General features: G+C 44.5%; 1 protein-coding gene and 1 long non-coding RNA gene across 13 annotated transcripts in view; one reads left to right on the top strand and one right to left on the bottom strand.

Moving 5' to 3' along the window:
* The first annotated feature begins 808 nt into the window (after window positions 1-808).
* Window positions 809-26,003, top strand: part of BDH2 (3-hydroxybutyrate dehydrogenase 2) — a 27,518-nt gene continuing 2,323 nt past the window's right edge. Inside the window, exons 1-12 of one of the 12 annotated variants that reach the window (XR_015165761.1) lie at window positions 809-847; window positions 2,930-3,129; window positions 4,058-4,149; window positions 5,192-5,270; window positions 7,233-7,329; window positions 9,741-9,849; window positions 17,060-17,164; window positions 17,613-17,712; window positions 18,632-18,692; window positions 19,895-20,008; window positions 24,846-24,904; window positions 25,491-25,583. Coding sequence is in view for 10 of the 12 variants with exons in the window: in XM_086406885.1 (XP_086263011.1) it covers window positions 4,078-4,149; window positions 5,192-5,270; window positions 7,233-7,329; window positions 9,741-9,849; window positions 18,632-18,692; window positions 19,895-20,008; window positions 24,846-24,904; window positions 25,491-25,664 (765 nt within the window). In the remaining 2 variants the exon portion in view is untranslated. Of the gene's footprint in view, window positions 848-2,929; window positions 3,130-3,966; window positions 4,150-5,191; window positions 5,271-7,232; window positions 8,247-9,740; window positions 9,850-10,247; window positions 10,333-17,059; window positions 17,389-17,612; window positions 17,713-18,631; window positions 18,693-19,894; window positions 20,009-24,845; window positions 24,905-25,490; window positions 25,754-26,003 lie in introns of those variants that run through there. The other 11 variants (XR_015165762.1, XM_086406887.1, XM_086406894.1 and 8 more) reach the window with 11 other exon arrangements.
* Window positions 22,556-25,506, bottom strand: LOC147371057 (uncharacterized). Its single transcript, XR_015165763.1, has 2 exons — window positions 25,373-25,506; window positions 22,556-24,221 (listed from the first exon to the last, which is right to left on the bottom strand). It is a non-coding gene; the product is annotated as an uncharacterized LOC147371057 (long non-coding RNA).

The following is a 26,003-nucleotide window of genomic DNA, read 5'->3' as shown; positions in this document are numbered from 1 at the left end:
CAGTTACATGCCTGTTAAGTATGAGTTAGTAAGCCTTGTAGAGAGGGCTCACATGATCTAGTAAATCTTTTTCCATCTGATATTTCCATTCTCTTTAACCAAACTTGATTTTTGGCTCTTACCCAGCATGCACTTCGAAGTTCCCCGACTCAGCCCCCTCAGCGCACTCAAGATGACTGCGTTCTGCCACTACGTTTGTAATGAGTGTTAGATTGCGTGTGACAAAATAACCACACCCGTACCTTAAAAGCAGAGAGAATTTCCCCGCCTCAAAACAATCTAGGTCAGGGTGCAAGAAGGAAGGCTCCAGGATCTTCAATGACCTAGTTTCCTTCTATTTTGTTGCTTTCATATGCAACTCCTGGCTCATTCTCTCTCGAGTGCCCCCAGAGCAGCACATAGTAAGTGCAAATAAAAGAGCAGGACTTCTGTAAAATTCGTGAAGGAAGTGATTTCCACATTCTAAGACACCAGATGGTTGGATGGCATCACCGACTGGATGGACATGAGCTCCGGGAGCTGGTGGTGCACAGGGAAGCCTGGCGTGCTGCAATCCATGGGGTCTCAAAGAGTCGGACACGACTGAGCGACTGAACTGAAGACACCAGTAAAATGCTTTTCCACTTTTTCCTTCTAGCAGTCGGAGTTAACAGTTCTACCTAAACTCCACTAGATGGCAGCACATACACATAAAATATGTGAATGTGCGCCTAATTTTCTAAAAACTGAAACTTGAACTACAGATCCCAACAGGCATTACTAGGCACCTGACTTGCTTCTGCACAAAGGTCTTAAGTTTCTTGCCAGCGCAGTGATCTGGAGGACGCCATGAATTTGCTGCTCTAAAGTAAGTTTCCCGATATATTAAAAAAGAAATTTTGGTGGCGGGGTGGGGGTGGGGGGCGGGGAAGGAGAGTTGTAATTCTCAGATGTTACTTTGTTCTTCAGGATTAGTTTTAGCCGTAAGTTCGGAGTAAGGGGGGATGTTTAACAAATTTGAATCTCTGGTAAGTTTTTCAAAATAGCCAAAGGAGTCTACTGTAGACATCCTTTCTCCGGTTCGTCAAGAATTCCTGTAAATGATCTGTGTCTCTGGACTCTGCATTCTTACTGCGGAGGGTGGGGGTTCAATCCCTGGTCGGGGAACTAAGATCCCATAAGGAAGGTGGGCCAAATAAAAAAATTAGCACTAAGATTCTAATATTTGGAGTAAGCAATCCATCTTGTCTGATTTTCACGTTGAATTTATTGAAAGTTGCCTCATTTCGCCATTTCAGATTATGTTTGCACTCATTTTTCCAAATAAATGTGTCTTCGTGTAATCGCTCAGTTTATCTAGTTATAAGGCTTTGGCTCTAAAATCTGACCCCATAAAGACAGGGAGGACAGCTTGGAGGAGGCCATCAGTGAGCAAAACAGCTGCCCTGTGCTTCAAGCGGTTTTACTAAGCGCTTCTCTTGGTGTCAAAGCTTCCTGGCATGTGCCTTCACAGGGCCATGGGCCAAAAGTCACTGATGACAGCAGTGTAAAGTAGCAGCTTTTTAATACATCATGCTCAGGATTGGGGGCGGGTAAGGATTATTGGGGTTTCTTACTTTCTAAAATATTATATTGAATGTTTAACTTAACTTTTACCATGGTTTAACTTAAAATGTATCACTCATGTAAGAAGGAAAAAAAAAACCTAAAATTGCATCAAAGTAGGTCGGCCATTGTGAAAGTCCTGCTTCTCCGTCAATCACAGAGCATTAGTGAAGTAGTAAGCTAGTCCCTGGGGGTAGTTCTTAGAACCACGCGCTGTCAGTCAGGTCCTGCAAGAAACTTGACTCCTAGAGAAAGTTACACACGCACGAGTTTTATTAGAGGAAATGCTGGTGTGGGAGAAAATAAGGAGGGAACTGGGGCTGGGAGAGCCGTCAGACCGCGAAGGAACCGGGGAGTGGACGAGGGGCAAAGCGGGGTGCGCGCATCCTGCTTCCCTTGCAGTCCGCGGGAGGAGCGCCACGGCAGGCGGGAGGGGCTCGGCGTGTCCCCGAGCTGGGTTCGCCTTGGCAGTCCACCGGAAATGGCCCGGGGGCGGTGGCCTCGGCACAAACTCAGAGATGGGTTTCAGACCGCAGCGCTGGCATCATGATCAGTTACGGGTACCAATTCCGCGGAGCCGCAAGGCCCTGGCGCCCTGTGGGGATTTAGAACCACAAGGTCTTCTCTGTATCCAGGATCAGGAGGCCTGGGTTTGAATTCCTAGCCGTAAAACACTAGGCGAACCACGTAATCTCTTTGAAATCAGTGCACTGGCGACCAGGCCCTGGGTCAGCTCTTAAACACTCTCTTTCACCGCTGCTCTCTACCCCTTTATTTGTCCACCGCCTCTGCACGACTGCAGTTTCCTCCGAAGGAAACCCCCTGCTCAGTCCCTCCCCAGGCCTACTCTCCAGTGAGCTTTCCAGAGTACACATCTGGTTCCGTCATGCTCTCAAATCCTCCAGTACCGATTGCCCACAGGAGTACCTAGCCCTCAGCGTGGAGAGCTGGGACAAAGGTTGCAGGCTTGAAAGTGTATGCGAGTTACCACAAAAAGCCAAGGTTGGCTGACGAGAACAGAAATAAGTTCAAAAAGAAATGACTGGATCATGTGAGCCCTCCAGGCTAGACTAGCTAGCTCTCTGCACTCTTTATCAGACAGGTAATGAGCAGACTGGGAAGGTTATTTTGTGCATGTGCTATTTGTTAGCTCCCCCAACCCCTACCCTTTTCACTTTATAAAAACTGGAAAATAAAACTCAAATTCTTAGCCTCTGTTGCTAAAACTGGCCAACAAAACATGGGCTGGAATTTCAGAGGAGGGCGTCCTCCCAAAATAGAAAAGCAGGGTCTCTGAAAGACTTCTGTCTTTTGCTCCTTTCCTTCTCTTTTGCCCGGAATGCAGATGTGACATCTTGGGAGAAAGCAGCCATTTTGTGCCTTGCTGTGTGGTCAGAGGCATACACTAAGAACTGCAGGATGAGAGAAAGAACTTGATTCCCTGCAGACAGCCTCATTTGATCATCACCTGACTCCACTACCTGTAACCTCATCACTAGCCTTTCCTGTCACCCTGCGATCTGTTACAGTCCAAGCATTGACCAGGTATCTTCTGTAGATCCTATTTCCCCTCTGTCAGACGTCCTCAGTCCTCCCTTTTAAAAATCACTATTTGTGTCTGTTAAAGTGTTACTGCTGAATGCTCAGACTTTAATCAGCAGCACTGTGGGGTAGGATGTTCACTTACGGAAGAGTCAGGAGACCTGACATTAGTCCTGTCTTTGCTGTTGACCAGCTCTGTGACCTTGAGCAGGTCAGATCAGTTCCCTCAGATGTAAAAGGGGGGCTTGGACAGGCTCTAACTTTCCAACTCTTATTTTTCAATTACTTTCTGAAGCCAACTGTGAAATCGTCCCAAGAGACCCGGAAAAACCACAGATGATTGGTAGTACAGACCCCAAGAAAAGTGTACAAGGGAGGAAGCAAGGAGCAGTCCCAAGTAGGGAGGACCCACGCAGTGTTTGCAGGGAGGGGCAGCGGGGAGAACGGTGGTGGGCTGTATCAGCAGCAGGGGCTGAAACGACCTGAAGATGGCTTAAAGTCTGATGTCTGTCTGTCAGTTACCACTTCAGTGTGTGATAGTCGCTCAGTCATGTCCGACTCTGTGACCCTATGGACTGCACCCCTCCAGCTTCCTCTGTCCGTGGGATTTTCCAGGCAAGGATACTGTAACGGGTTACCATTCGCTTCTCCAGGGGATCTTCCCAGCCCAGGGATCAAACCTGTGTCTCCTGCACTGCACAGATTCTTTACTGACTGAGCTACCAGGGCTTTGCTAAATGTTTTTATATGCAAAGCTAGGCATTTAGGGCAAGCATTCTTGGAGATTGATGGGGATCTTCTCAGGTGGTGGGAATATTTGACAAAGGTGTGTGTCTTCAGGGTCTTAAAGGAGTCTGTTGAACCATTCCTTCTAAATGTTACTGCACAAGGCCATGGGCTACAGTATAAGCCATTAAATACACGTCTGTAGATTAAACCGCAGGTTCCAGGATGGGTCGACTTGATGGGAAGGTCATTGTCCTGACAGCTGCTGCTCAGGGGATCGGCCGGGCAGCCGCATTGGTAAGTTGTTATCTTTTGTTGCTTGCTTACTCACTTTTGTGGTACAGAATTCTGGGGCCAGGTACCACGGTTATTTAGTTCTGCTCTTTTTTTTTTTTTTTCCTTTTGTGCTTCTGTTGTCTTAAGTTACAAAAAAGGAAAGTGACTCCTCCGACTCCAGGCAGATGAAGGAATGAATACCTCACATTTATCCTATGACATCACTGATAACCTTTGAGCTGAGAAACTTGTCTGTCTGCCTTAGTTTCTCTGCACCATAATAAAGTCACTGAAGGGGCCCTACAGAAGTGCATTGTTTTCTGAAATTATGTCAGTTCAGAGGCAGGACTCCAGACTTACGAAACTATCAAGTTATCTTTGCCTTCTAATTTGTATCAACTTCTCTCACATGAAACCCCCACCTGAGCTAATAATCCACTTTTATTAAGAGGAAAAGTGTTGAAATAACCCATTTTTCTTTTATTATTTGGATTTTAGTCACTGCTCAGAAATAGAATGCAGGCTGTAAAATCAAAGAAAGGTAGTATTTTGAGAGGTGTTCAATAACTGAATCCTAGTTTTTTAAAAAATATATTTATTTGGCATTACAAAGTCGGGCTTCCCAGGTGGCACAGTGGTGAGGAATCCACCTGCCAATACAGGAGACACAAGAGACTCAAGTTTGATCCCTGGGTCAGGAAGATCCCGTGGAGAAGGGAATGACAAGCCACTCCAGTATGCTTGCCTGGAGAATTCCATGGACAGAGCACCTGGTGGGCTACAGTCCATGGGGCATGACTGAGCAACTGAGCACACACACACACACACACAAAGGGACAAAGTCAACTGGCAAGCACAGTGTATGTCACATTGTTCTAACTAATGATAAAACAGACTAAAAATGTGAAGAACGAGGTGAGACTAGGTAGTGTGAAATTTCACCTATTTCTTGGGGAAAATAATAGCGACAATAAGATAAAGGGGAGAGGCTAAGTGACTCTCGGTTCACGAGAGCAGTTTAACCAAGTAAACAAAGGATTTATTTGTGCGTTGTGTCTACCAGGCTTTTGCAAAAGAAGGTGCCAAAGTCATAGCCACCGATATCAATGAATCCAAACTTCAGGAACTGGATAAGTACCCAGGTAAGCACCTCCATAGCTTGATTTTGACATTGGAGTCTACAAGGGATTATAAAGCATTAACACTTTACATGTTGAAAGAAAATTCCTTAGCTGTTCAGCTCCACGGGCCTTCTTTTTAGAGCCAGATTCTCTGATACCCAGTTTGTATTCTGTGAGCCTGCAGACAAAAATCTGTACACTTAAATGTATGAACGAAGTTTTTAAGGTGCATATTTAAAATTTTTTATTTATCCAACATGTCAAAGGATTCAATAGCTAATTATGAAGTCGGACGTGACCATTTAACAGTCATTATGACAACTTCTTACTTCTGAGCCCCCCTCCTCTAAGGGCAGCAGTGTCCAAGAGAAACATGATGTTTGTCACAGGCATAATTTTTTCTAGTAAAATATACATTTAAAATGTTAAAAGAAACAGGTGAAAAGTTTAAGAATATATTTTATTTAACTCAATATATCTAAAATACTGTAATTTTAACGTACTCACGATCAAAATTATTAATGGGGTATTTTACATTTTTTTCCTAAATCTGTGAAACCTGTGTGTATTTTACACTTAACAGCATGTTTCCAATCAGACTAGCTACACTTCAAGGGCTCAGTAGCCACATGCAGCCAGTGGCTACTATACTGGAAACAGCTCAGCCCTAACATTACGTATCACAACCAGAGACTCTAAGAGATTATTTAGATGTTTATTACCCCTTATACTATGGGCTTCCCTGGTGGCTCAGACAGTAAAGAATTCGCCTGCAATGCAGGAGACCCAAGTTCTATCCCTGGGTCAGGAAGATCCCCTGGAGAAGGAAATGGCAACCTACTCCAGTATTTTTGCCTGGAGAATCCCATGGACAGCGGAGCCTGGTGGACCAAAGTCTACAGGGTTGCAGAGAGTCACTCAGGCATGTGCGATTACCAGTTTCTTTCTACCACTTACTACATACACCACACTGAACCTAGCTCCAATATCAGAGAGGTTCAGGTGACTCTGAAAGAAATCAGAACAGAGCACTTATTTAGAAGTTGAATGGAACAGGTTCCATGATCAGCACAGATCAGTTCACTGACCTAGTTGTCTGCACTGGCCTAGTTAACTGCACGAGACTATCTTGAATTGTAATTCCAACAAATCAAGCTGTTGGAATAGAAAAGCACAGCACAAAGGAGGCCTTTCTGAACCTCGGTTTCAGTCTTCCCTTCTGTTTATAAACTTTTCTTTCTATATCCAAAACAGAATGATGAACCATGTATTATTAAAAAAAAAAAAAACATAAAAATAGTGACTGCTGCTTCCGTTCGAGAATGTTCAGGGGGTTTTGAGTAGCTGGTGCGGTGTGTGTCTCTCACACCCGCATGCCAGATCTCTTGTGGCCGGTGTTCAAGTGTTTCATCCCTTTGTCTGGCCTCTCATTTCTTCTCCTTGTAATTTGGTGCAGAAATAAGTGATGATAGCTTTGGCCAGCAGAGTCATTTCTGAAAAATAATAGAATTAACATAAAGGTAAAACACACAAGTAAAAACAATACCATATCTACCGCCCCTGCCTTTACCCTTCACACAGACAGAATCCAGCATCACTGTAGCAGGGACTTGGCCTCTGGGGGAAAGAATGGGCTGAAATGAGCTGACTCGCAGCGATTACTGCTGGCTTACTGAGAAGCATCTGCTATCGATCATCCCCATGTCACTGTGAAGTCTTTATTCAGAAAAGACCTTTATCATTCAATTTAGAGACTAGAGAGAAGGGGAAGAAGAAAGAGAACTGTTATCGGGAGGTCAAATAGGGAGACTTCAAGATTTTTACTGATAGTCTTAAGATTATGAAGACCCTACGGATGGGCAGCAATCCTACGAAGCCTACCATACAGATATTACCATCTTCATACTTGGAAATAGCTGAATCTTCAAAGCTAAGCATCCTTTACGGAGACAGGCAAATAATGCCCTTTGTTTTATATTTCAGGTATTTACACTCGGGTCCTTGATGTCACAAAGAAGAAGCAAATTGACCAGTTTGCCAATGACATTGAGAGACTTGATGTTCTCTTTAACGTTGCTGGGTAATTCACAACTTTTCACTTCCACTCTTCTTACAGAAAGCTTTCTGCAACTCTCACACAAAGAATTTTGATAAAGCAAAATTATTCATTGTGAACCATAATATATTCCTTGGGGAATATGGCTAAAATTTTGGACATAATTTTTATTACAATTAAGATCAGCAAGTAAAACAGCCGTAGACATTGACATAGGCTTGGGGTCTACAGGCAGTTAGGGTCACTCAGGGCACCAGCACTAACACGAAGCTATTGCTCTTTTCAGGCCTGGTACCAGGCTCATGCCAACAGACTTGTCACTGATGCTCTACTAAGACTGATAAAATAATATGAAAAACTTTTCCAGTAGAGTGTCTTTAAAATGACCCTCTATCAGAGTACATTTAAAAGAAGCCAAGTACTCAGATTATTGAATGTGAATGTCCCCAATTTTTTGGCACATTGGCACCCCACTCCAGTACTCTTGCCTGGAGAATCCCATGGACTGAGGAGCCTGGTGGGCTGCAGTCCATGGAGTCGCAAAGAGTCAGACACGACTGAGCGACTTCACTTTCACTTTTCACTTTCATGCATTGGAGAAGGAAATGGCAGCCCACTCCAGCATTCTTGCCTGGAGAATCCCAGGGATGGTGGAGCCTGCTGGGGTCTCACAGAGTCCGCAAGACAAGCGACTTAGCAGCAGCAGCAGCAAGTTCTTTATACCTCCCAAGCTCAGTGTTTCTTATTGGGACAGTCAATCCCAGCAAAAGAAGGTTCACGTTGTACCTTTATACACAACACAAAGAGAATGGCTTAACTGAACGTCATGGGGGTGGTACCAAGCTTCCTGAACCACGCATGTAAAGCTAGAACTGGAGCAGCTACATGTAGATACAGCCACCGCTGGAACCCACTCTCCCTTCTCAGACGTATCAGTAGATGTGAGTAAATAGGATCTCAGTAGATACCTTCCAGATGTCCCACTTTTCTTAGGTAGTGTTACATTTATACTCCTGCATTGGTAGAAGAATCCTAGAACGTTCTAATATAGTTTTATGGTTCTACCTAATCATGATTCAGAGTGAAAAAAAAAAATCTCTGCGTTCATACTTTATCATATGTTACAATGTATGAAAATTAAATTAGAGCAACAATTTGTGATGATCTGGTTTATAAATAACCTGCTCATCCCTCATATGAGGATATACACAGAACCGTGGAAAAAACAATTAGCAAAATTAGTTTTTGAGCATCTGTTAAGTTTTCAGCAACCTAAAGGATACAGAAATAGAGCCTGTGATTCTTGCTGTCATTCAGTTGAACTGGAAATACAATGGTGCATAGGAATCAGAACCAACAATCTTTTATAATTAATTACATAATTTTGGTCCAGGGACAGTGAAATCAATAGGACTCAAGTGTTTAGAAAGCTTCCTTGAGGAAATGTGACTTCAAAAGAGTGAAGTTTATATTAAAGGTTTTGCTTTGTTCTGCAGTGTTTACTCAGTATGTTAGAACTGTAGAGTAGGGGTACTGCTTTGTTACCCTGAGATGTTGAGACTTGTTTCCTTGAGTTTAGATTTCTCCTTGAGAATGTTAAATTTGTGCCACCAGAGGGCGCTCTTGAAATAGTAGTTAAGCATTCTATTCTCCTTTGTTTTTTATTTTTTTTAAATGGGTTTCCCTGATGGCTCAGATGGTAAAGAATCTCCCTGCAATGCAGGAGACCCCAGGTTTGATCCTTGGGTCGGTAAGATCCCCTAGAGAAGGGAATGGCAACCCACTCCAGTATTCTTGCCTGGGAAATTTTCCTTGGAGTTTTGATTTCCCTTGAGAATGTTAAATTTGTGCCACCAGAGGGCGCTCTTGCTCTTGAAATGATCGTTATACAGCGTGTTCTCGTTTGTTTAGTTTTGGGTTTGGGGTTTTGCGGTTTTTTAATATGTATTTATTTTTGCTGCATCAGGTCTTAGTTGCAGAATGCAGGAATCTTTCATTGAGGCCCACGGACTCTCTACTTGAGGCAAGCGGGCTTAGTTGTCTTTAGCATGTGGGATCTTAGTTCCCTGCCCAGGGATGGAACCCACATTTCCTGCACTGGAACCTGAATTCTTAACCACTGGACCATCAAGAAATCCATGTTTATTTTTAATGACAGTGATTTTCCTGTGCAGTTGGTATAAAATCTCTTATGTTTCTTAGTTTCCAAACTCCTGCTTTCTTTTAAAAGAAGTTTTTGGTCTTAAACTTTTTTAGCTTATGGTGTTAGAATACTTCACCTAATGTACTAAGTGATACTAGGTTTGACTTGTTAATAGTCTTGGTAATGGAAGGGACAATGGTCTAAGCCAATAAAGAACAATGAAGAGGATAAGGAAATTCAATAGAAGTTTTTTAGGATGATCATTTTCCCCATTGCTTAATCACTCTTCCAGTTTCGTCCATCACGGAACCATCCTGGACTGTGAGGAGACAGACTGGGATTTCTCGATGAACCTCAACGTCCGCAGCATGTACCTGATGATCAAGGCTTTTCTTCCTAAGGTAAGGTGACCAGCATCGCTAGCATAAGCACCAGGAAATAAGTGGGTCTCCACACTGGACATCCAGAGAGGATCCCCAGTCTGATAATAGCTCACATACTGACTAACCTGTATTGAACATGTATATCAAGACGTTTAATAGAAATGAACTCGTTTAACTTTCCACTTCATTCACTCAAGGGCTATGGGCCAGGCTGCATTTCAGATGAAGAAGGCATCAGAGAGCTAAACAAAGTCCTTTCTATAATGAAGGTCCTGTGTTTGAGGGGTGAGATGGGACACTATGTCATCAAATAAACATATAACATGTGGGATGGTTGTGAGTACTATGAATTAAAAAGATGCTAGTTTATCAGAGAGGTCCAGGAGGGCCTCACTGAAAAAGTGTAACTTTCATAGAAGTCCCAGGGGAGTGAGGGAGCCAACGGTTCAGCATCTGGGATTGGCAGCAAGGAGGCTTGTGGGACCAAAGCAGCCTGATGAGGTAGGTGCTGCTTTATCACGTCCAGTGTGTGGAGGGATGAAGCTGGGGGGTTAGATAACTTGCCAGAAGTCATGTGACTAGTCAAAAACTAGCCATTTAACTAGGAAGTGGTTACAGCCGGGATTTGAACCCTAGAAGCTGGGCCCCTTCTTTCTTTCCTTTCTTCCTTTATGGCTGGAGTGACTTTCTGTCGCTGTGCAGGGGTTCTGTCTAGTTGCGGTGAGCTGGGGCTGCTCTCCAGTGCTGCTGCAAGGTCTTCTTGTTGTGGGGGCTTCTCTCATTACCGAGTACAGGTTCTGGGTGTGCGGGCTTCGGTAATTGCGGCTCGCCAGCTTAGCAGCCGTGACGCACGGGCTTCGTCGCTTTGCGGCGTGTAGGATCTTCTCAGACCAGGGGTTAGTCCTGGCTTGTCCCCTGCATTGGCAGGCAGAGTCTTAACCACTGGACCACCAGGTAAGTCCTGGGCCCCTTCTTGAACGTCAGTGTCTAGACACACACTCATTGCTTTTCTGTACCCTGAGTATTTGCCTTGCACTCCTGCTCTCAGCCGAGCCACAGAGGTACCAGCAAGGTGAGAGACAGCGTGTGCTAAAGAGAGAATATTCCTCCTGAGTCTGCTGCCCTCACATTCACCAGCCTTCACACAACTCATCACTGTTTTAAATTTATTTTACAAAGAACCATTAAGTGCCTTTCAACTGAGAGCGCCACACTACGTGCTCTGGGGGAGGGGAACAGAAACATGAAAAACACTGACTTCAGATGAGCTTATGAGCCAGCAGTAGCAGACTGCACAGGCTCAGACAATGAACAAGGTGGACTTTGCACAGAACAGGCTCAGTTCAGGGTTGTAAATTGAACCCTAGTGAAATGCAGAAACGCTGGGCTCGAAGAAGCACAAGGTGGAATCAAGACTGCCAGGAGAAATATCACCTCAGATATGCAGATGACACCACCCTTATGGCAGAAAGTGAAGAGGAACTAAAGAGCCTCTTGATGAAAGTGAAAGAGGAGAGTGAAAAAGTTGGCTTAAAGCTCAACATTCAGAAAACGAAGATCATGGCATCTGGGCCCATCACTTCATGGGAAATAGATGGGAAAACAGTGGAAACAGTGTCAGACTTTATTTTTTTGGGCTCCAAAATCACTGCAGATGGTGACTGCAGCCATGATATTAAAAGACGCTTACTCCTTGGACGCTTACTCCTTGGAGGAAAAGTTATGACCAACCTAGACAGCATATTAAAAAGCAGAGACATCATGACCTTTGCCAACAAAGGTCTGTCTAGTCAAGGCTATGGTTTTTCCAGTGGTCATGTATGGATGTGAGAATTGGACTGTGAAGAAAGCTGAGCACCGAAGAATTGATGCTTTTGAACTGTGGTGTTGGAGAAGACTCTTGAGAGTCCCTTGGACTGCAAGGAGATCCAACCAGTCCATTCTAAAGGAGATCAGCCCTGGGTGTTCTTTGGAAGGACTGATGCTAAAGCTGAAACTCCAGTACTTTGGGCACTTTATGTGAAGAGTTGACTCATTGGAAAAGACTCTGATGCTGGGAGGGATTGGGGGTAGGAGGAGAAGGGGATGACAGAGGATGAGATGGCTGGATGGCATCACCGACTTGATGGGCATGAGTCTCAGTGAACTCCGGGAGTTGGTGATGGACAGGGAGGCCTGGCGTGCTGCAATTCATGGGGTCGCAAAGAGCCGGACACAACTGAGCGACTGAACTGAACTGAAATGCAGGAGAGCTGCCCCTCTCCTCCACCCCAGCTGGGTTAGATGACTGGCACACTGAATGCTGCCCCAGCCCAGGGCGGGAGATGAGTTTTTTGATGGCAACACAGTTGCTGATACTTTGCTGTGGACATTAAGCCTAATGTCAAGAAGGATACAGAAGAAAGCTAAAAGGAAAATTGGAGAAATTGACTTAGTAATGAAGGAACTTTTTTAATCTACTTCTTTGCGTCTAGAAGGAATCTTTGGATTGGCCCTGGTGGCTCAGATGGTAAAGAATCTGCCTGCAATGCGGGAGACCTGGGTTCGATCCCTGGGTTGGGAAGATCCCCTGGAGAAGGGAACAGCTACCCACTCCAGTAGTCTTGCCTGGAGAATCGCATGGACAGAGGAGCCTGGTGGGCTACAGTCCATGGGGTCACAAAGAGTTGGACACAACTGAGCAACTAACGTACACACGAATGTTGAACTAGCAAATTTTTAAAATATATACATTTTAAAGACTTTGTCCTTTTAGTTTTTCTTTTTGGCCAAACTACACGGCATGCAGGATCTTAGTTCCCTTTCAGTTCAGTTCAGTCGCTCAGTCGTGTCTGACTCTGCGACCCCACAAATCGCAGCACGCCCTTTACCAGGGATCAAAACTGCATCCCCAGCAGTGGATATGCAGTCTTAACCGCTGGACCACCAGGATTCCCAGGATTGCATTTTGGTTTTTTTTGCCTGTTTGGAGTTCACGAGAATCTGAACTGGAGTGTATTTCTTGAAGACTTGAAGACTCAAGATCAGAGGAAAAGCAAAGGCTATGGTAAAAGAGCAAGCTTGGGTCAGATGGATAAGCCTGTTTCATGTGTAGGCGGCACATCTGTACACCGAATGTCTGATAGACACTGGGAAGGATGTGGGTGTAAGGTACAGTGGAAGCCAAAATTTATACTTGTTAAGTGTTCACTTTTAAATATCAAATGCTAACTTTCAAATTAGTGAGTTTGCCTATGAGGTAAAGCAACTTAACAATAATCCATGTGAGCCAGTGACACTCATGTGTAAAAAAATCCCAAGAGATATTAATGACTGGGATGAGAAATCAGAAGTCACTTGTCAAGTGACGCTAACGGGCCTGACCCGGGATTTTGGAATCAGGTGTTGGAAGACCTTAGGCAGGCCTGAGCTCTGCCCCTAAGTCGCCACGGGACCTGGGAGATGACACTCCCTCAGCATCTGTTTCTTCTATTTAAAATGAGGGTGACAGATTCCACAATCCTTTCCAGCCGTAATTATGTTCCTTAAATATGATGCACATGTACCGGCTTAGAACTTTCCAGGGGAAGCCAGAGTTTGCAGTCTAGGCAGATTTGTAAGGTCAGGTGGTCAAAACACAGGAATAATACTGGAAATTTTTGTTCATGAATTATTGTTGTTGTTCAGTCGCTCAGTCGTATCTGACTCTTTGTGACCCCATGGACTCCAGGGTTCCTGACTAAGCATACAGAAAACCATACCTGTGGCGGATTCATTTTGATATTTGGCAAAACTAATACAATTATGTAAAGTTTAAAAATAAAAAAAATAAAAAGAAAAAGAAAAAAAAAAAAAAGAAAACCATTCCAAGACTGAAAGAGCACTGAAAAAGCAGAGAACGAACTACAAATACTGTAAAAGGAGGTCAGTGCAGAATCCAAGGCCCATCAGAAGAGAAGATCCATTACAGCAAGGATCCGGGAGTGTCTTGGATATTTGGGGGTTTTCCTCCTTTGCTGAATCTTAGACAGGTCCCTCACACATTGAGGTGCTGACCAGACATTTGCTGGATGAAGAAATGAATCTTGGTTGTCAGTCCGGGTAGAGGTCATGCATGGAATCACTGAAGACAAGCCAGGGTCTGCCAAATTTAGGAGCTGAGCTCTGGTCAGTGAGGGCAGAAGAGCTCACAGTAGGCTAACTAGATATAGCCAGAGGGAATCTTTAGAGATCTTTGTAGCACCTGCCCGAGTCTCTGAGAAGTCAAAGCTTGACAGCACAACCATGTCCAGGCACTTCATTTTATTGTTGCACCTGCCAGAGAGGAGCACTCACAGCAAGACAGCAGGTGCTGAGCTGGTGGTGAGAAGGCAGCGTGGGAGGAAGGCAAGGACTGTGGGTTCTAGAATCAGCCGGCAGACCTGGGCTAAGCGCATAGTCCAAGGGTTAGAGGGCAGCAGTAACATGTCCTGGGTGACTGTATTCCAAAGCACTGCCTGGGGAATTTATTGCATTTCAGAAGATCGGCGACTGAACTTATTCAATAGTCCATCTTTATATATTAAACTGTGTGTGTGTGTGTGTGCTCAATCATGTTATCATGTCCGCGTCTTTGTGACCCCGTGGACTATAGCCCACCAGGCTCCTCTGCCTGTGGAATTTTCCAGGCAAGAATACTGGAGTGGGTTGCCATTCCATTTTCCAGGGGATCTTCCCCACCTAGGGGTTGAACCCACGTCTCTTGTGTCTGTCTCCTGCACTGGCAGGCAGATTCTTTACCACTGAGCCACCCAGGAAGCCCCAACTGGGCTACGTATATTCCATGGGCTTCCTGGGTGGCTCAGTGGTAAAGAATCCACTTGTCAATGCAGTAGACACAGGAGATGCAGGTTCAATCCCTGAGTTGGGAAGATCCCCTAAAAAAGGGACTGGCCACCCACTGCAGTATTCTTGCCTGGAGAATTCCATGGACAGAGGAGCCTGGTGGGCTACAGTCCATGGGGTCACAAAGAGTCAGACATAACTAAGTGACTGAGCACGCACAGCACATGTATTCCATGTATATTAAAAATGGATTGTATATTTCAATTATACCTCCATGAAACTGGGAAAATTAATTAAGGCAGGTTATGTTATTTGCTAAAATGGATAAGAAAATAATTTTAAGGCTTAGTTTTCAGCACTGTTATACTTTGCTAATTTTCCTGGTCCTTTATTACAAGGACTCCTCTTTATTATGATCCTTTTTATTGTATAGACGCACAAGTTGGGTTAAATAGTTTCTTTTTCTGCCACCTTGACCTCACTGGGTCACCTCAGCCTCTCTTTGTGTCCCTTTAGTCCATCCAACATAAGACCTTTGGTTATTTTAGACTTTCTGCTCTTAAGTACAGTTAGTAGCTAAGTATCAAAACAGAAAGTAAGAGTGCCAGAAGGAAACACAGCATCTTGGCAAACTCATCTCTGGGTCATTGAACCACTCGCCTTCTCCATTCCTCACCTCTCTGGAAGCTGCTGGAGAAACTTGCGCCAACGGAAGTGACTTTTTTCTTAGAGCCCTTTCACTGCCTACGGAGACTCCTCCCCCGTAGAAACTGCGTACTTGCCTTTCATAACAGAGCATGTCCTGGTTTTCCTCCCTGTGTCCTCCATCTCCCCCAGCACTTATTCTGACTCTTCACCATCTCCGCCTTGTTCCGTACAGCCATCCCCACACCCTCTGATTTCAATAAGTTGGTGCCCATATTACCACCAAAATCCTGACTTTCTCTGCCCACTGATGCGGAATAAATAAGTACAGAGACAGAGCTTGGAGAAAGTAGGAAAATGGCTTTAATCTCCAGTGGGCCAGGAGGAGAACACAGCAGGCCACGACCTCAAGAGCTGAGCCCCCTACGTGCAGAATCTGAGGGCATCACATAGACTGGGCTCGCAGTTTGGGGTGTGTGATAAGGAGCGAAGTAGTGAGAGTGTTGCATTCTTTTCTGGTTTCAAAACAGTCAGAGCTGGCATCAGGTAGCCCATAATTGGGCCTGGCAGTCCAGTAATCAGGTCCATTTGCCTGTGGTTTATCATACTGCGGCCCCTTTTTGAAATGCAAAAAGCTGCAAGGGGTAGTCTGCAAAAGAAGGGGGAAGGTAAGCACCTGGTCCACGATGTAATTTACATAGAGTTAAGGGGCAGAAGGTGCAGGTTGTAATTTACATAGTGTCTGGTTAGTTTTGTGAGATACAGACTAGTAACCGTTGCAGTTAAGCCGAGAGTGATTAACTCTTTCAGGCCCGTTTACGTTCCTTCTCTAGTCTGGTCAGTTTCTTTTCCTTTCCTTGTTCTCAGCAGAGGAAAAGCTTCATTGCTATTTTTGCTGCAACACCCATTAGACAGGCATTCTCTCCAACTCTCACTTCTTCCCCCTCAAACCTTCATGGGTGGGTACCCATGTGAATCTGCATGCAGTGCAGGAGACCCAGATTCGATCCCTGAGTCGGGCCTGGAGAAGGAAATGGCAACCCACTCCAGTATTCTTGCCTGGAAAATCCCATGGACAGAGGAGCCTGGTGGACCACCGTCCATGGGGTCGCAGAGTCGGACATGACCGAGCGACTGACACTTTCAGACTACCCATGCCCTTGCACAGGTGTGTATCTCTTGAAAACACATATATGTCTTTTAATTAAGTATAAAGTGAAGTGAGTGAAGTCGCTCAGTCATGTCTGACTCTCTGGGACCCCATGGACTGTAGCCCACTAGGCTCCTTCGTCCATGGGATTTTCCAGGCAAGAGTGCTGGAGTGGGTTGCCATTTCCTTCTCCAGGGGATCTTCCCAACCCAGGGATCGAACCCGGGTCTCCTGCATTGCAAGCAAATGCTTTACCGTCTGAGCCACCAGGGAAGCTGGCAATTAAGTATAAGTTCCTCTGAAAACATTTTCAATTCATAGCAGCTTTTTTTACTGATGTACCCTTTTAGGTCTGGGGCAGAGCTCAGCCATGTGCACTTGAACCTAGCCCCTCACAAAGTTTCGATTTATTAAGTGTACTGACTGGCTGCTGGGTACCCTGTCTAGGAAGACAGAACAGTCACACACCCTCCTTTTAAGACCTTCACACTTTCCATGGGGGATTCTGATGGAGGTATTGTTGGGTAACACTGCCTTAGATGGGGTGGGGGGTAGAGCCCTCACTGCAGGCAGCCAGGTCCCAAGTCCCAATCGAGTTACCTCAATTGTCTCCACCTCTGTTGCCCACAGACATCTCTGGTCTCTACCCTTGAGCCGTGTCCGACTCTGCGACCCCATGGACTGCAGTCTGCCAGGCTCCTCTGTCCATGGGATTTCCCAGGCAACAATACTAGAGTGAGCTGCCATTTCCGACTCCAGGGCATCTTCCTGACCTACACTGGCAGGCAGATTCTTTATCGCTGAGGCCCCTCATTTCCTAAATCCCTGCATCATCTTCCAGTGATCCCCTGTACATGAGACAGGGTAATTTTTCTAACCTGCAAATCTGAGCATGCCACTCCCCTCTGCATTAAACCCCTCATTGTCTCCACCGCATTGCCTTCTGGTTTAAACCCAAATTCCTAAATTTAGCCCCTTTGGCCTCTGCAGCTTTCTAATATTCCAGCTTTCAAAACATCAGCCATCCTCTGCATGCCCCGCAACCTTGGCTGACTCCTTCTCGCCACACCCGACTCCTTCTCTGTGTCGGACTCTGCAGACATGGAGATGATGCACGATGGTACAGGTGGATTTTTGAGTTTAGCATGAAGGAACTACTGCTGAGATAACATTCCTGCTGCAGATTGTATCGGCTACTTGGATCAGACTGGTAGTTCTACAGGCAGGCCGGGACTGAGTCATCTGTCTTTGAATCGCTGGTCGTGACTCTGTATCTGACCACAGTAAGTAGTCAACAAGAATGATACATGGTAAGAGTTTTCCATCAGGAACACACAGTAACATTAACATTCATCAGCCTTTCATTTAGTTCAGGGTCCCTTCTTGGTCTTGCCGATGCTCTTATGCCCCAGGAAGGCAGTAACCCCTTGAGTAAAGTTCCTGCCGATGTATACACAGGCCGTCAGTTCCCGGGAGTGACTGGGTGAGACCATTAAAGCTGCTTCACGGTGCTTAATGTTAACTGTTAATAAGGTAGCTCTGCAAACTATAATAAATGTACATCTTTTATTTTGGGCTTCCTTCATAGCTCAGTTGGTAAAGAATCTGCCTGCAATGTGGGAGACCTGGGTTCGATCCCTGGGTCCGGAAGATTCCCTGGAGAAGGAAACGGCAACCCACTCCAGTATTCTTGCCTAGAGAATCCCATGGACAGAGGAGCCTGGAGGGCTACAGTCCATGGGATCTCAAGAGTCGGACACAGCTTAGCGACTAAACCACCACCACCACATCTTTCAGTTTAGTTCTTATTTTTGGCCGTGCTGGCTCTTTGTTGCTGCATGGGCATTTCTGTAGTTTCCGAGAGCGGGGGCCACTCTCTAGTCACTGCACACAGGCTTCTCACTGAAGTGGCTTCTCTTTTGCAGGACACAGCAGGCTCTAGCTCACGTGGGCTTCAGTAGCTGCAGCTCCCGGGCTCCAGAGCACAGGCTCAGGAGTTACTGTGCTTGGATTTAGTTGTTCCACTGCATGTGGCATATTCCCAGATCAGAGATCGAATCCACATCTCTTCTTTGGCAGGTGGATTCTTTACCACTGAGACACCAGGAAAGCACCAAATGTACATCTTTTAAAGAGGTAGAATTTTTAACCTACAGAATAGCATGTTTTGGGGGGTTTTTTGTCTTTGTTTTGTTTTGGCAGATGCTGGCTCAGAAATCTGGCAACATTATCAACATGTCCTCTGTGGCTTCCAGCATCAAAGGTAGGCGTGTCTTCCTCTGGGAATCATGACCCATGGACTGACACATCTTCAGGAGCTTAAGGGTTTGGGGAACAAGCACAGCAGAGATCATGTAACCCACACATGAGTTCAAAACTGCTTTTTTTAAAACTGGAATTAAGCACCAAGCCTTTTGCCTTAAATATGAACCAATCATGGAACTAAAGTTTGCTTGCTTTGCCCTCCTTTTTTTTCCCCCTCTAAATGGATATAGAAATGAAGATCAAAATGGGGGAAGGAAACATTTATCCATTTAATTAATCAAAAAAGATGTACCGAACATCCACTAGATGCCCCTGACCCCAGAGAATCCACAGCCCCAAAGGGGGAGAGAGATGGGGAAGCACACATCTTCTGCAGCGTGATAGGATTACAACAGAGCTCTGCACAGAGTGCCCTCGTGGTACCAGAGACGGACCTCTGCCTGTGGACTGGGGAGAGCTGCACAAAGACGTGTGAGCCAGCCCTCAGCGAGAGGTCAAGCTGCAAACACGTCTGTGATGCAGACATGGAGATGATGCCTGATGGTACAGGTGGATTTTCGAGTTTAGAATGGAGGAGCTACTGCTGAGATAACATTCCTTCTTTCAGCAAGGATACACAGTAAGCCCTCCTGGGAGAGAACTACAAAGAAATAGGTTTGGTTGAGTTGTGTTTTGTTTCCCTTTGATTTATCCTTGTTGTTTGTTTGTTTGTTTGTTTGTTTTAATTTGGAATCCACCTAAGAGTTCTACCAATTGATGATGAAAAGCTAAGGGTACAGCTCTCACTTAAATGTAGCATCTCAACACAGAAGTCTCACCTGAATTGTGCCAACAATGATACTATGTCCCCAGATTCAGAAACTAGCCCTATTAATGGAGAAGAACTGATATCAGTTTTTTAAAAGGGTGGAGTGTGAGGAAGCAGGACAGTGGTCTCCTGCTTCCTAAAGGAGACTGCTTTTTATTTCTTCCTCCCCTCCTTCTCAGGTATGATATGCCCTGGTGGCTCAGTGGTAAAGAATCTGCCTGCAATGCAGGACACCCAGTTTCCATCCCTGGATCAGGAAGGTTCCCTGGAGAAGGGAATGGCAACCCGCTCCAGTATTCTTGCCTGGAGAATCCCATGGATAGCGGAGCCAGTCCATGGGGTCGCACAGAGTCGGACACGCCTGAGTGACTAACACCTGCTTTCCTTCTCAGGCGTTGTGAACAGGTGCGTGTACAGCACAACCAAGGCGGCCGTGATCGGCCTCACAAAGTCCGTGGCTGCAGACTTCATCCAGCAGGGTATCCGGTGCAACTGTGTGTGTCCAGGTGAGCTGGGCACTGTGGGACCGTGAACTTGACCTTTCTGACCTTCTGGCTGCCGCTCTGAAAGGCGTCTGTGCAGGCTAGTTTATCACATGTTGTGTTGTCACTGGGCAAAGCTCGAAAGAAAAAGAGCCTAGGCTAATAGAGACACAGAGGTAGGGAACAAACACGGACACCAGGGGGAAGAAAGCAGAATGGGCCAATTGGGAGACTGGGATTGACATACATATACTACTATGTATAAAAGAGATGGCTAAGGAGAACCTGCCGTATAGCACAGGGAACTCAACTCATTGCTCTGTGGTGACCTAATGGGAAGAAAATCCAAAAAAGAGGGGATATATGTATGCGTATAGCTGATTCACTTTGCAGTACAGCAGAAACAGACACAGCAGTGCAAAGCAACTATACTCCAGTATAAAATAATACAATTTTTAGAAAGAGAAAAAAAGGGGGGTTATTAAGATAATAGTCCAACGGTAAGTTGGGAATAAGATCCTAAGTCATTAGGAACAACCTGCAGATGTGTTAAAAAGCAAAATTCAACCAAGTAAATTTGAAAATCTAATTGGCTGTATTCAGTGATTCATAAATCAGGTGGCATCCTGTTTAGCAACTAGGTGGATGCTCCAAGGAGTTCTATACAAATGGAAAGTTTTTATGGAAAGGAGGATGGGGCAAGGAAGTCATTGGCAAAAGAAAAGAAAAGGATTTTCTAGGCTGTGTTCGTGTTGAGTTGCTTCAGTCGTGTCCGACTCTTTGGGACCCTAAGGACTGTAAGCCTGCCAGGCTCCTCTGCCCATGGGATTTTCCAGGCAAGAGCATTGGAGTAGGTTGCCATTTCCTCCTCCAGGGGGATCTTTCCAGCCCAGGAATTGAACCCACGTCTCTTACATGTCCTGCAATTGGCAGGCAGGTTCTTTACCACTATGCCACCTGGGAAGCCCTATTCCAGTCTAGGGAGGAAGGGATGGCGTGAATTTTATCATACAGATTGCCTCTTCTTCCTCTGGGGGGAGAGAGGGCCCATGAGGCCGATACCTCACTGGGTGCCGACCAGAAAATTCCAGACTGGTTGATTAAGATTCTATTTCTGGTAAAGACTGAAACTGCAGTTAGGTTAGGCATTAAATACAGGTTTGGTATCATGGGCTTTAGCACAAATGATGCCATTTTGATTCAACAAATCCAAAGTATTTAAATGCTACTTGTGTGGATGGGGGCCATTCTAAACCCTGTGATTAACAGTCATAACTGGCCTGGGCTTGGTGTTTTGGAAGCAGGCCAGGATGGTCTTGTCAGAGAAAAGGCGAAAAGTAGGCTGTACTCCCAGCACAGCAGGAAGGAGAAGGAGCCTTCGGACACAGGGAGCCACTGAGGCAAGTCAGTCACCTGGGGTGGCCCATAGGCAAAAAGGAGGGATTAATACCTTCCTTTATGCTATACAGAGGGGGTCGGCAAACCGTGGTCTGCAGGCCAGATCTGACTCACCACCTGTTTTGTAAACACAGTTTTATGGGAACACATCTCACCCAGTTTGCTTCTGTACTGGTTAAGTCTGCTTTCATGCCAAAGTCAAAGCTGAGTAGTTGTAACAGACCAAATGGTTCTCGAAGCTAAAAATACTTTCTCACTGTTGACTAAAAAGTATGCTGGCCCCTCATGTAAAGGAAAGGAGAAAAGGAGAGATTATTATTAGTAGAAAGGACATTTATGTTTATACTATACAGCAGTCTATTAAGCGTGCAATAGCAGTGTGCCTAAGAAAACAATGTGTATATCTTAATTCAAAAACATTTTATTGCTAAAAAATGCTAACCATCATCTGAGTCTCCAGTGAGTCATTATCCTTTTGCAACAGTAACAGCATAGATCACTGATCACAGATGGAGGGCGGTTCCCTCCCACAGAAGAGGAAGGCAACATATGTATACCTATGGCTGATTCATGTTGGTGTTTGGTAGAAACCAACACAATTCTGTAAAGTAGTTATCTTTCAATTAAAAAATTAATTAATTAAAAAAAAGAATACAGTAATAATGAAAATGTTTCAAATATTGCAAGAATACCAAATGTGACACAGAGACACGAAGTGAGCAAATATTATTGGGAAAATGCTGCCAGTAGACTTGCTCAAAGAAGCACTGCAAAGACCTTCAATTTGTAAGAAATGCAGTACTTGTGAAGTGCAGTCAAGCAAAGTGCAGTAAAATGAAGTCTGCCTGTTCAGGGTGCTGAAGAGGAATTACCAACTTCCTCTCTGAAACCAAATTCAGTATTGCATGTCCAGAATCAAAGTTTCTCTTCGTAGTTCACAACTGCTCGTGGTGGGTGGGGTGGAGAAGCATTTCACAATGACCCGTGGGACCTTTCCAAACCCGAGGGGCACACCAGAATTCGGGGAAGGAGTTGATGGGGGAGCACTGTGTATGGTTTGGAAAGCAACACAGGGGATTCTGATGGCATCCTTCATGGTCTCCCCTTGGTTGAAAACCACTGACTTACTAGATAAAAGGGGTGAAGCTACCAAGTAACCTTCAAGCCGCAGAATTTCCAAGATTGAAGTGTTCTGTTTAATTTTTCTTGGACCGGAAAGGTAAACTCAAGTAACACTAGCCAAGAGGAGGATCAGGACTCTCCCGGCAGTCCAGTGGCTAAGACACTGCGCTCCCATTGCAGGGGTCCCAGGTTTGATCCCTGGTCAGAGAACTAGATGCCACATGTCTCAACTGAAGATGCTGTGTGCCACAACTAAAACAAATAAATAAACAAATGTTGTTTTAAGAAAAGAAAGAGGAGGATCTGACAGGAGAGACACAGTTTTGCTAGGTTTTAACATACACACTGGTGATATTGTTGGCTATTCTTGGTGCCATTTACCCAGTGGAATAAAATGTCTAATGATTTGGAAAATGTGGTTGTTTTAAAGCTGGACTTTTTGGAAGGCTGGAAAATATATCCTCACACTGTCTGGGACAGGGAACTAGCTTTGACTCACTGAGCCAGTCACAGAAGAAAATGTGACAAGGAATGAGAGTCTGGGATGGTACTGATGGACGACACTTCAACACCAGACTGGTGTGGACGATGGCAGCGTGCGTCAGTCTGCACGGGGACTCGGCGGAGTCAGGTGGCTGGAATCGAGGGAGAGGACTGGGCTTGCCTCTCAGCCTTCACGTGTTGGTTGCTCAGTCGTGTCCAGCTCTTCAACCCCTTGGACTGTAGCCTGCCAGGCTCCTCTGTCCATGGGATTTCCCAGGCAAGAAATACTGGAGTGGGTTGCCATTTCCTTCTCCAGGGGATCTCTCTGACCCAGGGATCGAGCCCGGGTCTCCCGCATAGTAGGCAGATTCTTTAGCATCTGAACCACAAAGGAACCCTTAGTCATTAAGACCGGTCACATGTAAGATATGGTGCGCATCTGCCCCAGTGGGCAGCAAGAATTTGAGGAGGTTGTCTTGAGCACACCGTTGGTAGAATTTTGGACTCTAAGGAGGCTGTTGATGAGGCAAGTGAGGAAAATATCAGAAATTGGATAGAGAGAGATTTTTATTATGTGGTATAAGAATTTCATCAACACTATTGCCTGCAGTAACTGTGAAGGGTGGAAAATGTTCCTGATGAGCCAGGCGATATAGCCAAGGCAGCAGCCACCCATCCTGTGGAAGGTTCCGCCTGCTCACAGTAAAGTGTGAGAGCAGAGAGACAAGCTAAGGACAGGGCTGTTAAACAGCAAGAAGCCAGGATTTTTAGGTTTCGAAGATTCCCAGCCTTTCCAGAGAAATGGCAAACGATAATAAAATTAAGATTCTGGTTCTGAAGGAGGGAGATAAACTGAGAGATTGGGACTGATGTACACACACTACTCTGTATGATGTAGATAACCGAGGATCTACTGCATAGCACAGGGAACTCTACTCAATACTCGGTAGTGGCCTCCAAGGGAAAAGAACCTAAAAAAGAGTGGATGTATGTACATGTATAACAGACTCACTTTGCTGTAAACCTGAAAGTAACACAACGTTGTAAATCAATTATATCCCCATAAAAAGTTTCAAAAGAAAGAAATTGTTTCCGAGCAAACGTCCAATCCCTGACACGCCCAGGAATATGGTCTAAGGATGGAGCTGAGGCTATGACCGTGAGATCATTTTTTTATGACCTTAGAAGGATCATGTGGTCTTCCTGGAGTAGTCTTGTCAGCAGAAGAAAGGCTCTGTAAAGAGAATTTGCAGATCACAGAAATTAACAAAAATGCCTGGGAACTTGTTCTGTAAGGAATGTGAACTAAGTGGGATTTTTTTAAAAACAAATTTTTTTTTTAATTCATTTATTTATGGTGCTGGATCTTCATTGCTACATCTGATAGCTCACAATTTAAACATTTTTAGTCATTTTTCTTGTTTTAATTAAAATAATTTAAAGTTATATTTTTTTCAGTGAGAAATATGAAACAATGGTTAAAATAGGAATTTGAAACCAATGAGAATTTCAAGATAATGAGGAAAATGTAGAGCCACTTAAGTTATCCATAAAGTATCATGTGAATGTGATGAGACCAAAGTGTGTCCTGGGAATGCTGGGTGCTTCACCGATAATCCCTACCTAGTATGACAAAGAATAATAGCTTGTGTTTTTGAAAATCATAGAAACATTATTAAAGAAGTTATAAGACTGTTAAATAAAAGGGCAGGCAGGTAGAGGAGAAATTGTCACTCCAAGTCATGAAGAAAAATTTCACTGATCATTGAATTATACAGAAAGCAAGTTTAAAGTTTAATTGCCAATTTCTTTTTCAGTCTAAGTAAGTAACCAAGCTGAATGCCCTCCTTTTATTTAGGAACAGTTGATACCCCATCTCTGCAAGAAAGAATACAAGCCAGACCAAATCCTGAAGAGGTATAGCTACTGTTTTAAATTTTTAAATCCTGTGGTTTAAAAAAAAAATTCCGCTTCCTTACCTAGAGTAGACAAATCCGTAGAGACAGAAAGGTTGATGGGTGGTTGCTAGGGGGTGGGAGAAAGTAGGTCGGAAGTTGTTTTATAGGTATGGAGTTTCAGCTTTGCAAGATGAAAAGAATTCTGGAGACTTGTGCCACAATACTGTGGATCTACTTAACACTGCTGAACTGTACACTACACTTGGTTATGATGGTAAATTGTATATTATGTGCATTTTACCACATTTTAAAAAAACATAAAAATGCCCTCTTCTTTAGTACTAACTTTCTGATCCGTCACGGTGTCTATAGGTTTTAATATAAAACAAATAGTTTGAGTAGCTTGGGAGTTACCATAGTCCTGTTTGGTCTACAGTTAATGATATTATCAATAATGATATTGTCCTGTATCCTGTATCATGCATACTTAGTCAAGTCAGTGGTTCCTTTGTAGATTCCTCTTGCCTTTGACCTCCTACAGGTGTTGCAGGAGCATTCATAGTTCAGCTCACATCACTGATGTCCAATATGGTTTCTGGTTACAGGCACTGAGCGATTTCCTAAAGAGACAGAAAACAGGAAGATTTGCAACTGCAGAAGAAGTAGCCCTGCTCTGCGTGTACTTGGCCTCTGATGAAGTGAGCACTGTTCCTCCTGGGGGGTTCATTATCCTCAATCACGTTTGGCCACAATTTGCTGATCAAAATAATGTAATTTAGGACGTGATCACATATAGGTGCTAAGATGTTGCATTTACAAAGTAGGGATAGGTGCTGACTTAATTTGCTTGACATTAAGGCCACTTTGACTTCAGCCACCAACTTATCCTCGTTCAGCTTTACATGTTGCTAAATCTGATAGCAAATGAAGCGGTGAAAGATTGAAAAAAAATTCAAATTGCTCAATTTAATTAAAATTAAATGGCTCAATTTTATCATTCTTTTCAAAAATTACCAATTTGGGAAACAATATAATGATTAAGCAGTGACTTAATGTAAATCAAACCAGTGAACCTCCAAAATTGTGAGAGCTTCAAGTAAAATGGGGAAAGGGTAAAT

This window comes from Bos grunniens, chromosome 6, assembly GCF_055505025.1.
Source record: "Bos grunniens cultivar Pamir isolate PY7600 chromosome 6, Bosgru_T2T1.0, whole genome shotgun sequence".
Taxonomy (NCBI): domain Eukaryota; kingdom Metazoa; phylum Chordata; class Mammalia; order Artiodactyla; family Bovidae; genus Bos; species Bos grunniens.
This window is presented reverse-complemented; position numbering and strand designations above follow the sequence as displayed.